The sequence below is a fragment of the Heterodontus francisci genome, chromosome 29 (genome assembly GCF_036365525.1).
Source record: "Heterodontus francisci isolate sHetFra1 chromosome 29, sHetFra1.hap1, whole genome shotgun sequence".
Lineage (NCBI taxonomy): Eukaryota > Metazoa > Chordata > Chondrichthyes > Heterodontiformes > Heterodontidae > Heterodontus > Heterodontus francisci.
The window spans coordinates 6,402,469-6,418,299 of NC_090399.1; the positions used below are offsets into that span (position 1 = coordinate 6,402,469).

Genomic DNA, 15,831 nt, shown 5'->3' on the forward strand with positions numbered 1-15,831 from the left:
TTTTTCTTCATTTGAACAAAACCCTGCTGAGAGAGTGAACAGAGAGAGAGAGAGAGATTATTTGCACTTGGGGGGAAGAGCAAAATCAGAGGCATCAATATAAAATAGCCAATAATAATTCCAATCGGGAATTCAGGAGAAACATCTTTACCCAGAGAGTGGTGAGAATGTGGAACTCACTACCACAGGGAGTGGTTGGATAGTGTAGAGGTATTTAAATAGACCCTTTTACTCACAGACCTTCAGACAGAACAACACTTCAAGATTCACAGCTCCGTGGAAATGAAAACAGTAATTGGATTAGAAGGACATGAAATCTTTTATATTTATAGATAGGTGTGTGTCTGACACTCAGCTGAGTTCCCGGAGTTTCAGGTCAATGGCCGACTGATTACTTTCCTGAAATACGTGATTTCTGAAAAAGTTACACAATTGGAGCATCGATTCATATACATTCTTCAAACCCAACACCCAATTAGATCGACCTATGTACTACCAATAACAACACCTTAAGGCCAAATTGCTGTAAATTTTAGTTTATGTGTATAAAACCTATGAAATATTAATTACATTTAGGATTATGAAGGGGTTCTACAGATTAGACATATGGAAGATTTTTCCACTTGTGGGCAAGAACAGAACTAGGATCTATAAATATAAGAGTCACTAATAAATCCAATCGGGAATTCAGGAGAAACGCCTGCACCCAGGCAGTGGTGAGAATGTGAAACTCACTACCACAGGGAGTGACTGCGGTGAATAACAGAGATACATTTAAGGGAAAGCTCGATAAGAACATGAAGGAGAGAGGAGCAGAAGGATATGTTTCCAGGGTGAGATGACGAGGAGGTGGGAGGAGGCTCTTGTGGGGCATTAACACTAGCATGGACCTGTTGGGCTGAATGGCCTGTTTCTGTGCTGTAAACTCTGTAATTCTATATAAATTTGTTCACTGTCGCTGGGTCTAAATCTGGACATCTCTTCCTAACAGCACTGTGGGTGTACCTACCCCACATAGACGGCAGCGGTTCAAGAAGGCAGCTCACCACCACCTTCTCAAGGGCAATTAGGGATGGGCAATAAATGCTGGCCTGGCCAGTGACGCCCACATCCCACAAATGAATTTTAAAAAAATGCAACCACTGCTCTGCTCAGGTGCCTTAGAGTTGGGTCAAGTGTCTAAGTTTGGCTTCTATGTCAGACCTCTCTCGATGGACAGTAACCAGCAGGGTCTCCAGAATGAAAAGGCAATTCTTTTTTTGAAAGAAGAAAATATCATGAAAAAAAGGTTAATACCTTTGGTGGTTATTACAGTGGTCAGTGGTTTGGTGCGTACACCAGCAGAGATCCCATAGACATAGACTATGTAGACGGTGCTAGGCCTCAGGCCTGTGATGAGAGACAATCGACGGTCACCGGTTACCGTGAGGTTCTGCACATCCTCAGAACCTCGCACTCCGTACTGTATGATAAAAGAGTCAAAAACTTTCTCCGCACCCCAGGAGAGTTGGCAGGAATCCACTGTGATGTTAGAGACGGAAAGATTCTCCAGTTTAATCACTTTACTTGGCTTTCCTTTGACTTGATCTGTGGAAGCTAAAAAGGGAAAATTGATATGAACTTTTACCAAGCAACAACAGCTGAGGGGCATTTGATGATGTCCCATTCAGTCATCAAGGGTTATATTGTGGTATTGGGATCACAACCTAAAGGAAGAATCAGGCAAGATCAAAGGATTTCACTTTGAATCTTCAGGTCTTTTCTTGAACCAGGGAACCCTAGTTCATATCCAAAGTGCGATATCCGGAATTCCGAGACAATGGAGAGAAATTTCCTCAAGCATGTTCCCACTCAGCTACTGTAACCTTTGCCGGGTGTGTGTTGGATGCAGAATTGTGTACTTATGGGGAGGTTATCGCGGGTTAGCCCAGTGGAAATTACTGGCCAATAGCTCGTTTCCCCTTCCATAGACCCAGTGTGCCCAGTACGGCAGAATTAGTGAGGGAACCTGATCAATCAACAAAGGTGGGGATTGTGAGAGTTCCTCCAAGATCATGCAAATGTTCCCACCTCACTGTTCTTCCCAAAGTCATGTTCTGAACACTGCGCACTATGTGGAGCAATGACCCTTGTTTAGATTCCAAACTGATGTTGTTGGAAAGAAGTCCATCAGGGTCATCCCACCCTGATCCCCTGAGCCCTGACAATCCGGCCCTCAAAGCTCAGGCCAGTTAATCCTCTTTGTACTTTGATTTCAGATTTGCTGCTTTGTGCCAGTTTGTTTGAATTTGGAGTGGTTTAGTCAGGCCTGTTCTTAGTGCTATTTCCCTTCTGGTGGACACATTCTAAGCTGAATATTTAGACCTGTCAGTATTTGCAAGTTGAGATACATGGGGATTAACAGGAACAGGGATTTAAACCTTGGATGTGGCCTTCAAGGTTCCTCACACGTGGCCCACAAGAAGCATGGACATCCTGAATGGACTTGATGAGAATTCTATGGTAGTTGGAAAGACAGAGGGACTGAAACATGCTCTTCAGACCTTGTTCATTAAAGAATTTCCAACGGACAGGGATTGTTGCACAAGTAAATCTGGGAGGGAGGGGTAATTTTGACTTGCGGGTGATATCAGATTGGAGAACCCTTTACAGATCTCCACTGGTTTTCACTTCTACTGAAGCAAATGGAAATTAAAGTCTGCCGAGATCAGATGCAATATCACCCATATTACACCCCTGTTAAAAGACAAAAATCACTCCGGCAGTAGGTTAAGTTGCATTTGGAGGAAAATAGAGTGCATCCCGAACAAGTCAAAGCAGAAGAATAGCCACACGCGTTCACAGAGCATGTACAACCCACAAAACACCTCACAGTGTGCATTTTACACTGCTTTGTCAAACTACAGTAAGGAAGGAATAACTTAAGACATGGACAGCGAACCAAGGGATTGTCCACAAGTCACCCGGCTACCACCGAGAGAGGTGGTAAGGCAGTTCTACCCCGGGAAAGAAACCGGTGGAAAAGTTGGGAAGTTCTGTCATATTCCAGAAATGGGGAATGACCGCCCACCTTCAGAGTGCACCAAGAGAGAACTGTCAGAAACTGTTCTGTTTGTGTGATTCATGCAAAGAGATATGAAGGTCAGAGATATATATATATTTATACATGAGTTGTGGAAATATTGTCCTGCAATTTCCAGGAGTTGAAGATTAATCTCATGGCTATGAGCAAACCCAGAGGAGATATCCTAGGGTGAATGAAGAACATTGTCTGATATTTTCCATTTTCTTTTTAATAAATTTTTATCAATGGAATATTGGAGATGAAACGAAGGTTGTTTGACTGACGGTCATGCATCATTCAGTCAAATAACTAAGGCCCTGCTTATTTTCCAATTGGTTGTCATGAGAATGAATGAGTTGGGCGACCAATGGTGGGAGAGTGTTGGGGAGGGGTGGGGCGGTATGGTTGTCGGTAGGAGGTCATGTGATGGAAGCTCCAGGAATACAGCCAATCACACTTGGCAACTCCTGGAGATGAGAGGAGCTTCTGAGCATGCTCAGTGCAATCTTCAGCATTGATTGCTCCCCAGGACAGCACCTGCGGTGGGTTTGGGGGAATCTGGCTGTGAGCTGAGGGCCCTCTCAATTGGATGAAGAGGGGTAGGAAAGGTTCGTGTGGAGCATTAGCACCAGCATGGGCCAGTGGTACCGAATGGCCTGTTTCTGTGCAGCAAGATTCGATCTAATATTGCTGTAAGAATCAGAAACAGTCCATCTCCCGCAGTATTGACAGACCAGAAAGCCTGCGGTGAACAAGAAGGGCAAGAGCAGTTCCTTTCGTTCAAACCAGCAATGAATTCCCTGCGGTACACTCAGTATCTTTGGTGGCCACCATGAGGCTCAGTGGCTTCGTGACTTGGCCAAGAGAGAGGCCGTAGACATCGACTGTGTACTTGGTGGAAGGCCTCAGGCCTGAGATGGTCGTGGCCTGTTGGTCCCCAGCCACCGTGAGGTTCTGCACATCCTCAGAACCCTGAACTCCATACCACAGAAGGAAGGAGTCAAAGACCTTCTCCGTACTCCAGGACAGTCCGAGAGAGTCCGTCGTGGCGTTAAAGACAGAGAGGTTGCCCAGTTTGATCAGTCGACTCGGTTTGATTTCGACTTGGTCTATCGAAGCTCAAAGCAGAATAGGTGCGAGGATTTACAACTGAGTGTGGGCCAGACAGGGAACACAGAGAAACATGCAGAAAAGCAACATTTGAACCAGTACTGTTGTGAATCTCCCTCTAAGGCACATCTCCAGCAATTGGCAGTTGTTTTAATTCCCTTCAGGTCTTTGACCCAACACGAAAACTCTGAGTCTAACACTGCTGCACCCAGGAGATAGAATGGGCCTACATTCTCTGGAGTTTAGAAGAATGAGAGGTGATCGCATTGAAATGTATAAAATTCTTAGTGGGTTTGACAGGGTAGCTGCTGAGAGGCTGTTTCCCCGGGCTGGGGAGTCTAGAACTAGGGGACATAGTCTCAGAATAAGGGGTCGGCCATTTCAGACTGAGATGAGGAGAAATTTCTTCACTTGAAAGATTGTGAATCCTTGGACTTCTCTACCCCAGAGGGCTGTGAATGCTCCATCGCTGTGTATATTCAGGATGCATATCGATAGATTTTCGGAATTAAGTGGTTTGAGGATAGGGGAGTTGAGGTAGAATATTAGCCATGATCTTATTGAATGGTGGAATTGGCTGGAGGGGCCGAATGGGCTTCTGCTTCTATCCTCTACATTCTAACCCAAGTGTCACTCACTCTAAAACTGGAAGGGTATCCAGAAATATGATCTGAGAAAGGATAATAACCGTTGCCAATGTTAAATCACAGGAAGACTTATGGGACTCTTGGGATACCCCTAAATCCTGGGATACCCCTAAATCCCAGAATAACTATAGTTCTCATTATTAATTAAAAAATCCTCGTTGTAATACTGAAACCATTGAGAAATGTTAGAAAGCTTTTTTCAAATTGCAGGACCTTAAACAAATTTTTATTTCCTTAATGGACCAAAATGTTTGCCTTTTTCAACAAAACTGAGATCTCAGATTCACAATGTAATCCCCTCATGAACTGATGTGCTGCTATTACACCAGAAAAAAACCCTGCTATCTGTTGCTTCATCTCAAAGGCCATCATCAGGGAGGTGGTGGCTTGTTGGTAATGTCACTGGACTAGTAATTCAGAGGCCCAGGCTAATGCTGTGGGAATATGGGTTCAAATCCCACCACGGCAGATGGTGAAATTTGAAATCAATTAATAAATCAGGAATTAAAAAAGCCAGTCTTATAGTGACCATGAAACCATTGTTGATCGTTGTAAAATGAAATCTGCCATCTATACCTGGTCTGGCTGGCATGTGACTCCAGACCCACAGCAATGTGGTTGACTCTTAACTGCCCCCTGAAATGGCCGAACAAGCCACTTAGTTTGAGGACAATTAGGGACAGGCAACAAATGCTGGCCTTACCAGTGACACCCACATCCCATGAATGAATAAAAAAAGAATTCTGTCTGAGAACTGTAAAGGACAGAGATTGAAACCGGCTGACAATAATCCAGTTGCTCCCATGCAGGTCAGAGCCTTTGGAAAGGCGACAATTGGTTGCTAATGTTGATTGGGGTTTATTAATTGAGAAAAAGTGGAATTGTTGATGAGGTTTACAAGGATAGATTAAGCAGCTCAACAATATAAACACTGACAGCTACAAAGCATCATTAGGAAATGCTCCAGATGGTATAGAAGGGGAGAGTCGAAACGATGTTTAGTAAATGCCATCACCCAGCTCTGCACAGTAAATCCACCCAATCATCTGCTGAAGCCTTCAGTCCTCATTCTTTATTCACTAGGTGGCAATCACTAGAGGATATCAACTATCATGTATTTATTCCAAGGTTTAGCTTGTGGCTTGCTCCGTTTCTAATTATGATCTTTGCTTTCTCTGCTTTTTGCTTTATTCCGTAGAGTTAACGGATTTTAATTCTGTTCCTTATTTTACGGGTTTGATCGTTATGTCGAGTTTCCTTGGCTTCCTATCACAGCTCATATGCTGGTTGATCTTCTGTCTGTTTATTCCACTATCGGACACGCAACTCTACATGTTGTCTCACCAGTGCTTGGATAAATGTCAGTAACATTTCTCAGAACTTAAGTTCGATGGATCTTTCACATCTCCACATTTTTAGTCTCCTTTTCCCAGTTCTCCCCTCCCATTGACATAGAATCTTACAATAGTAATGCACAGAGGGAGACCATGAGGCCCATCGAGTCTGTGCTGGCTCTCTTCAAGAGCAATCCAGACAGCCCACTTCCCAGCTCTTTCCCCATGTTCCTGCAAATTTTCTCCTTCAGGTTTTTATCCAGTTCTCTTTTGAAGGCTCCCATTGACTTTGCCTCCACCACCCTATCAGGCACTGCATTCCAGATCGTAACTAGTCGCTGCATAAAGAGTTTTTCCTCATTTCACCACCTGTTCCTTTTCCAATCACCTTAAATCTGTGCCATCTGATTATCAATCCTTTGGTCATTGGAAACAGTTTCTCTTTATTTACTCTGTGTAAATGCTTCATGATTTTGAACACCTCTATCAAATCACCTCTTAACCCTCTCTTCTCTGAGGTGAACAAACCCCAGCTTCTCCAATCTATCCACATAAATGAACTTCCTCATCCCTGGAACCATTCTCCCCAATCTTTTCTCTCCCCTCTCCAAGGCCATCACATGCTTCCTGAAGTGTGGGGCCCAGAATTGGACACAATGCTCCAGCTGGGGCCAAACTCGTGTTTTATTAAGTTTTAGCATAACTTTGAGGCTTTTGTTCTCTATTTGTAAATTCCACATCCCATAGGCTTTGTTAACCTGTACTGTCACCTTCAGAGGCTTATACCCAAACACCCACTTTATAATTGTACTGTCTCCTGTGTATGGTCCCTCCTCAATCTTATCAAAATGTATCATCTCGCACGTCCCTGCGTGAAATTTCATCTGCCATGTGTCTGCCCATTTTACCGGCCTGTCTTTGTCCTCTTGAAGTCTATCACTATCCTCCTCACTGTTTCATACATTCTCAGGTTATGTGTGCTCTGCAAATTTCAAAATGGTGCCCTGTACTCCCCCAAATCCAGGTCATTATGTTTGTCATAAAGCTCTCACTGGTCTTGCTCACCATTAATCCACATGCTTTTTCCTGCCTCGTTCAATATAGTGTAAAACCTTCCACTCCCTGATCTGGATTACTTTGCATTTCTCAGTCATAAACATCTCGTCAAGTGTTTCAGCCTAATGGTAAGCGATCAGTACACTTGCTGCTCCCATTATTGCTGCCACCATGTCCTCCCTCCCATCCCAGCACAGAGGCCTGTATTGTGCTGAGTTTGAGAAAAGGCATGGGGAATATTTCAATGACTGGTCGCCCAGTACGTTCAATCACAGGTTAATTCACTTCAGGCATCTTGGTGTGTCTCCCTCTACCAAGACATTGTACAATACAGCTCTGTGTGGAAAGGAGTGGGTCAGTAATACCTTTAGTGGTTACAGTAGTGGTCAGTGGCTTTGTACGCTGCCCACTTGAAACCCCATAAAGATAGACAGCATATTTCTTGATGGGCTTCAGGCCTGTGATGGTGGTAGATTGATGATTGCCATTTAGAGTCAGGTTCTGCACAGCCTGGAACCCCTGCAGGCTATACTGTACAAGAAAAGAATCAAAGTCCCCTTCCGCCATCCAGGAGAGCTGGAGGGATTCAGCCGTGATGTTAGAGACTGACAGAGCACTCAGTTTGCTCACTCTGCTTGGTTTGATTCCACCCTTATCTGTAGAGGCTGAAACAGAATTTACATTACAGTTAAACAGCAGAACAGTTGTTCATCCAGGTTCATGTAGGAACAGGCGGAGGCCACTCTGCCCCTCGATCCTGTACCGCCTTTCAATCAGATCATGGATGACCTGCACCTCAGCTCCGTTTCCCCACCATTGCTCTACACACTCTCACGTTTGACCGTGTTGTATCAACCCACCCAACGTGCCATCAAGCCTCATGGACTGATCACACCAGACCCAGGTCCTTGCAGCAAATCTAAGATGCCCAGTGCAAACTGCAACCTGACAGTACCAGGCATGGATTTATCAGAGCTATCACTCAGCAGACCACAGTGCGCATGTGTGTGTCCAACATGTGAATTCGAGACAGACCCCCAAGTCTCCTCTCCCCTTCAGTGTGCTAATACAGCAAGATCTCAGAAACCAAACATGATAACAGAATTGAGAATAATGCCGAACATATGGTTTCAGAATTCACCTGTCACCCTTCACCCAAAGATTCAAAATTTCACAGAACTCTACAGGGTCAATCTTCACCTTATGTGCATTCTGGGAACATGTATCATCTAAAAAACCCAGCTTCTTTTCATGCTTTTCTATCCACTACATTTGTATGTGTGTGTGTCTGTGTCTGTGTATGAATATGTTGTTTGTGCATGTGTCTGTGTGTCTATGTGTGTGTGAGCACATGCATGTGTGTGCATGTGTTTGTGTACATGTGCGTGTCTCTCGATGTGTCTTTGAGTGTGTGTCTATGTGTGTGAGCACACGTGCACATGTGGATATGTGTCAAGCTGTGTGTGTGCATGCGTGTCTTTGTGTGTGCGCATACATATACCTGTGTGTCTATATGAGTGTGCCCGTCAGTGAGCCTTTGGGCTGGATTTTGTGGCACCTTTCTGAGCCCCTCCCCGCCAACCCCTCCCCGCCTCCCCCCGGCACGATCTTGAGTTGTTCTGGCACTCATGTGCCCAGCGCTGGGATTCCTGTCCCTTTACAGATGGGGATGCCGCCTCAAAGAGCTGCTGGCCAATCACGGGGCCAGCAGCTCAGCAGTACTGGCACTGCCAGTGGGTATAGTGGCCACTGCTGATACTGCAGAGGCCTTGGACCCAGGCCCAGTGCTGGAGTCCCGGGCCTCAGGTAAGTGAGGTAGGGCTTCCGGGGCCAGTCTGGAAGGCCCTGGTGAGTGGAAGTGGGAGGGTGGGTGTGTAGCGCAGGGAGAGGGTCTCCAGGGAGGTGGAGTTTTGCCCTGTGGGGGTCCTCTGTGGGCCAAGTGAGGAGGGACTTCCCCCAGCCTGCCTGGAGGGTGCCTCATTTTACTAGGCATCCTCCCCGCATGGCAGAGTCATAGAGTCATAGAGTTATACAGCACAGAAACAGGCCCTTCGTGTCTGTGCCGGCCATCAAGCACCTAACTATTCTAATCCCATTTTCCAGCACTTAGCCCATAGCCTTGTATGCTATGGCGTTTCAAGTGCACATCTAAATACTTCTTAAATGTTGTGATGGTTCCTGCCTCGACCACATCTTCAGGCGGTGCGTTCCAGATTGCAACCACCCTCTGGGTGAGAAAAGAGTTCCTCAAATCCCTTCTAAACCTCCTGCCCCTTATCCTAAATCTATGCCCCTGGTTATTGACCCCTCCGCGAAAGGAAAATGTTTCTTCCTATCTAACCTATCAATGCCCCTCATAATTTTGTATACCTCAATCATGTCCCCCCTCAGTCATCTCTGCTCTGAGGAAAACAACCCTAGCCTTTTCAGTCTCTCTTAAGGGCCTCAATTTGCCTCTGGGTGGGAAGGCTGTCGTAGGCTTATCCCACCACCGGGAAGATCAGGCCCAGTAATCGTGCCGCCAGGTTCCATGGCGCCTGCTGTGTGTGTCAGGCTGTATATTCTATGTAATGACTGATCTTCCATGGAGAGATTGTTGTATAACGCACAACCATATAAAACTGGTCAAACCTGCCCCACCGTACGATGCCTGTCGCATTATAACTAGATACTCCTTCCCTTCACCTTCACTGTATCTACATGGTCTCCTGGGAGATTCCACAGAAAAAATCGCAGGGCCAATAATACTCAGCAAAATTCTCCTCTAACTCTGCTCCGCCCCCTCCAGGAGATTGAAACCAGACCTGAAGATTACCTGGATCAAGCATTAACTGTCAAACTGTTTACCAAACTGCAACTAAACACAGAGAATTGCCAAGCTCAAACCACAATGGGCAAGAGGGAAGTGGGCAAGGCAATCCATTTGTGGCTAGTATTAGTCAAAAAAAGTCAAGTTTGAAGAAAATGATGGAAAACCTGAGGCTATCCCACTGTGCCAGCCAAAATGTAATGGGATCAATCAGGCCAGAGATGGAGAAATGATGGCCAACCATGATATCTTCCTGAAAGTGATGAATGGTTGTTCTTCATTGTGGTGCATGCAAAAGTGCAGAAATGATGATAAATTATATTTATATAAATTACATATATAAATATGTGTATACATTCATGAAAACAAATAACACATGGAGACAAAGCATCCAATTTTGCTTCCAGCTTGGAGCAAATCCAGGTGAATTTCCATGCTTCATGCGGGATGTGGCGAGTTGGGGAGGGTGTGAGGATTTTTACCGAGGTTCCGGACAGTGAGGACAATGAACGAGGCCGTGCACTTTGACCCCGTCATGCAGCTCTGTGTTCTTCAGGGACACAAGCATACAAAAAACACGAGGGACGGTAGCAAAGGCTTAAAGAAGAGAATGGAGAAATACTTCCCTGCCTCGAAGCCTCCATTTAATGAAACAAATACCTCTGGTGGACGCAAGGGTGGTCAAGGGCCTTGTACGTTGGCCACGGGAGACCCCAAAGAGAAATATTCGGTATTTGGTAGTAGGCCTGAGGCCTGTGATCACTGAGTTCCGATGGTCACCAGTTACTGTACGTTTCCGTGCCACTTTAGAACCTGGCACTCTGTACTGTATCACAAAGGAATCAAAACCTCTCTCTGCCACCCAGGAGAGCTGGAAGGAGTCAGTTGTGACATTAGAGACTGAAAGATGGCCAAGCTTTTTCAGTTTGGTTATATCCTTATCTGTGGAAGTCAAAAAGGGGTTGGGGAGGAGGAGAAAAAGGCAGATTGTTATTGGAAGGAGGATTGATCATTCACCCTGGACAGTAACAGCATTGATTGGATGCTCCCTGGCATGGTGCGATGGAGACTTCAGGAACAGCTGTTCTCTTTACCTGAGGTTTTTTTTTTTAGAATTTGCCCTCAGGATGTGCATGATATTTGCGGAGACCAATTTATCATCCATCTCCCAAAGCCTGGACAATTGTACTTTGTTGAACAAAAGTTCCACAACTGCTGAGATTGATGCTCAGTCACTGAGTATATTCAAGACAGAGGTCGATAGAGTTTTTAATACTAAGGAATTAAGGGATGTAGGGACAGTGCAGGAAGGTGGATTTGAGGTACAAGATCAGGCATGATCTTGTTGAATGGCCCACTCCAACTCCTATTTCATTTGTTCTTATGGGTGATCTTGGCTGCTAATTCAGATTGGCATTAAAAGAGTCAAGCAGGTCATGTTGGATTGGAGTCACGTGTAGGCCAGGCCAGCTTTGCAGTCAGCAGGCTTCTTTCCCCTCTTGGATATTTAGCAAACTACAAAATCCCACGTTATTGAATTCAATTTCTTAACCAAATAGAATGCAGTGGCTCAAGGAGATCGTTCACCACCACCACCTCCTTCTCAATCGGGCAACTAGAGATTGGCAGTGAATGCTGATCTTGCCTGTGATGCCTACATCCCGGGAATTATTTTTTTTATTAATTCATGGGATGTGGGCGTCACTGGCCAGGCCAACATTTATTGCCCATCCCGAATTGCCCTTGAGAAGGTGGTGGTGAGCTGCCTTCTTGAACCACTGCAGTCCATTTGGGGTAGGTATACCCACAGTGCTGTTGGGAAGGAAGTTCCGGGATTTTGACCCAGCGACAGTGAAGGAACGACGATATAGTTCCAAGTCAGGATGGTGTGTGACTTGGAGGGGAACTTGCAGGTGGTGGTGTTCCCATGTATTTGCTGCCCTTGTCCTTCTAGTTGGTAGAGGTTGCGGGTTTGGAAGGTACTGTCTAAGGGAATGACTAATAAAGGCCAAAAAAACTGACCATGACGAGATCTGAACTCACGATCTTGGTGTTGCTGGTTAGTACCAATAATCCCTACAATAACGTATCCAGAAATGAGTTAACACCTGCAATTGAAGCAACAGATGGGCGGAAGTCTTGAAGCCTTCATCTTTTGATATCAGCACCAGTGATCGAAGCCACAGACCGACAGACGCCTTGTGAATGATCTAACGCTTGAAAACCACCAGGAAATGTTCTGCACTAAATCAACTGAAAGAAAGACAACTTGTTCTGCGAGCCATATGTGTTCTAGGTTATCAGTTCCAAATCTGGCTCAGCTACAATCATATCCAACATGCGGCCTACCAATACAGGCTCCTCTGGCTCCAGGAGGCCCATTCCATGAGCAGGAAGCTAAGCCACCCAAGAGCTAATGCTAATTTTCAACAGCAGGTCCAAAACGCAGGAAACCTTTCGCTAAAAAATTCAAAAAGCTAAATTAAAGTTGGATCTAGCTCTGTGCTCCATCTCGCTATGCTGAAGGAGATGACGTGATTTTATTCAGGGCTAGATATAGCTGGGCCTGTGGAGCTGTCACCTCAGACTGCAGATACCTCGAGCTTCCTAGGTATAGTACCCTGCATTCAATCTGGTTCATTGCTCAATGCTGACTGCTGCTTCCTTTGTGTCACTCCTCGGTTTGACAGCTCACATTCTGATATCGGAGGGTTCCACATCCCTTCCGTCTGACCTCCTCCTTCATTGCAGGGAGCCCCTCAGGAATGGGCACCATTGCTCGCCCTGCTGCACTGTGGGATATCAGAAAATCCTAGCTTGGGGCAAAAAAACCAAGTCTGCCGCTGAGTAACTCACCGAGCGCTACCAGGCACGGGTTCCAACCATGTTAATGGCCAACCCTGACTGACAACACCCCCAAATTTCATCCACCAGCCCCCCCAACCCCCACCCCCCAACACCACCCCGCCTCCGGCAGCACGGGGCCACGTGGAATAGAGACATCTCACACAAGGAGAGGACACTTCAGGAAAAAGGAGGAGGAATTGTACACGGTCGCGGGTAGCCCAGGCATCGACTCAGTTAAAACGTGCTGGTGTTAATATCTATCTTCTACCCTCCAGGACCCGCAATTTGAAAATATTTGAATGGCTGACAATAATTAATTACCTCATGTCACCACACACTCACTGCAGGCCTGAATTGTTTAAAATCGCACAATAAACAGCTACCACTGGGGGTGCTTGAGGAAACGAACACAGATGTCTTTAAGGGAAAGCTCGATAAACAGACGAGGGAGAAGGAAATGGAAGCATATGAAGGAGAATGAGGATCATGTGGAGCATAAACACCAGCAGAAACCATGAGGCTGAAAGACCTGTTTCTGTGCTGTAAAACTATAGGCCATTTCCCCTGGCTGGGGAGTCTCGAACCAGCAGACACAGTCTCAGGGTAAGGGGATGGCCATTTAGAACTGAGATGAGGAGAAATTTCTTCATCAAAGGGTTGTAAATCTTTGGAATTCTCTAGGCCAGAGGGTTGTGGATTTTTAGTCATTGACGACACTCAAGATTGAAATCTCGAGTTTTAGGCGCGAAGAGAATCAAGGGATGTGGGAATAGTGCAGGGAAGGTGGTGTTGAGGGAGAACATCAGCCATGATCTTGTTGAATGGTGGAGCAGGCTTGAGGGGTCGAATAGCCTACTCCTGCTCCTATTTCTTATGTAGGCCATTCTGTGGAATTCTGCAGGGTACTACTCTGAAATAGTGATGGCTGGCCTGTGAGGCGAAAAGTTTGCAGAGAAGGAACTGTGCGATTGTTTGTTTGAGGGAACGTTTCTCGTTGCAATAAGATTTAATCCCGGCTGGTTTGTTTCTATAATTACCTGTAGTGGTGGCGACTGCAGTCAGTGGCCTGGTGCGTTGGCCGCCTGCAGAGACCCCGTAGAGATAGATTGTGTAGGCGGTAGTAGGCCTCAGGCCTGTGATAAGGGAGGAGCGACGGTCACCAGCGACTGTGAAGCTCAGCATCTCCTGATCCTCCTCAGCTCCATATTCAACAAGGAACGAGTCATATTCCCTCTTCGTCAGCCAGGAGAGCTGGAGGGAGTCTGCCGTGATGTTAGATACTGAGAGATCGCTCACTTCACTTTTCTGTGGCTGCTCCTGAGCTGAAAGGGAGGGGAGGGGAGAAAAGAAAAAAAATAAATGTGTTATCTCCTCCAGCACCACAGCCCCCTGAAATATCTGCACTTCTCCAACTCTGGTCTCTACAACCCTCTGAAATATCTGCACTTCTCCAATTCTGGTCTCTACAACCCTCTGAAATATCTGCACTTCTCTAATTCTGGTCTCCACAACCCTCTGAAATATCTGCACTTCTCCGATTTTGGCCTCAAGAACCCTCTGAAATATCAGCACTTCTCCAACTCTGGTCTCTACAACCCTCTGAAATATCTGCACTTCTCCAATTCTGGTCTCTACAACCCTCTGAAATATCTGCACTTCTCCAATTCCGGTCTCTACAACCCTCTGAAATATCTGCACTTCTCCGATTTTGGCCTCAGGAATCCTCTGAAATATTTGCACTTCTCCAATTCCGGTCTCCACAACCCTCTGAAATATCTGCACTTCTCTAATTCTGGTCTCTACAACCCTCTGAAATATCTGCACTTCTCCGATTTTGGCCTCAAGAACCCTCTGAAATATCTGCACTTCTCCAATTCCGGTCTCTACAAACCTCTGAAATATCTGCACTTCTCTAATTCTGGTCTCTACAACCCTCTGAAATATCTGCACTTCTCCGATTTAGGCCTCAAGAACCCTCTGAAATATCTGCACTTCTCAAATTCTGGTCTCTACAAATCTCTGAAATATTTGCACTTCTCCAATTCTGGTCTCTACAACCCTCTGAAATATCTGCACTTCTCTAATTCTGGTCTCTACAACCCTCTGAAATATCTGCACTTCTCCGATTTTGGCCTCAAGAACCCTCTGAAATATCTGCACTTCTCCAATTCCAGTCTCTACAAACCTCTGAAATATCTGCACTTCTCCAATTCCGGTCTCTACAAACCCCTGAAATATCTGCACTTCTCCAATTCCGGTCTCTACAAACCCCTGAAATATCTGCACTTCTCCAATTCTGGTCTCTACAACCCTCTGAAATATCTGCACTTCTCCAATTCCGGTCTCTACAAACCTCTGAAATATCTGCACTTCTCCAATTCTGGTCTCCACAACCCTCTGAAATATCTGCACTTCTCCAATTCTGGTCTCTACAACCCTCTGAAATATCTGCACTTCTCCAATTCTGGTCTCCACAACCCTCTGAAATATCTGCACTTCTCCGTTTCTGGTCTCTACAAACCTCTGAAATATCTGCACTTCTCCAATTCTGGTCTCTACAACCCTCTGAAATATCTGCACTTCTCTAATTCTGGTCTCTACAACCCTCTGAAATATCTGCACTTCTCCGATTTTGGCCTCAAGAACCCTCTGAAATATTTGCACTTCTCCAATTCCGGTCACTACAAACCTCTGAAATATCTGCACTTCTCCAATTCTGGTCTCCACAACCCTCTGAAATATCTGCACTTCTCCGATTCTGGTGTCTACAAACCTCTGAAATATTTGCACTTCTCCAATTCTGGACTCCACAACCCTCTGCAATATCTGCACTTCTCCAACTCTGGTCTCTACAACCCTCTGAAATATCTGCACTTCTCCAATTCTGGTCTCCACAACCCTCTGAAATATCTGCACTTCTCCGATTGTGGCCTCAAGAACCCTCTGAAATATCTGCACTTCTCC

General features: G+C 45.6%; 1 protein-coding gene across 2 annotated transcripts in view; it reads right to left on the minus strand.

The window, feature by feature from the left end:
- The window catches only part of LOC137346092 (tenascin-like), a 326,039-nt gene that overhangs the window by 126,918 nt on the left and 183,290 nt on the right, over window positions 1-15,831 (minus strand). For both annotated transcript variants that reach the window (XM_068009389.1, XM_068009390.1), the window contains 2 exons: window positions 13,905-14,189; window positions 1,297-1,596 (listed from right to left, as the gene is read on the minus strand). In XM_068009389.1, coding sequence (XP_067865490.1) covers window positions 1,297-1,596; window positions 13,905-14,189 — 585 coding nt within the window. The remainder of the gene's footprint in view (window positions 1-1,296; window positions 1,597-13,904; window positions 14,190-15,831) is intronic.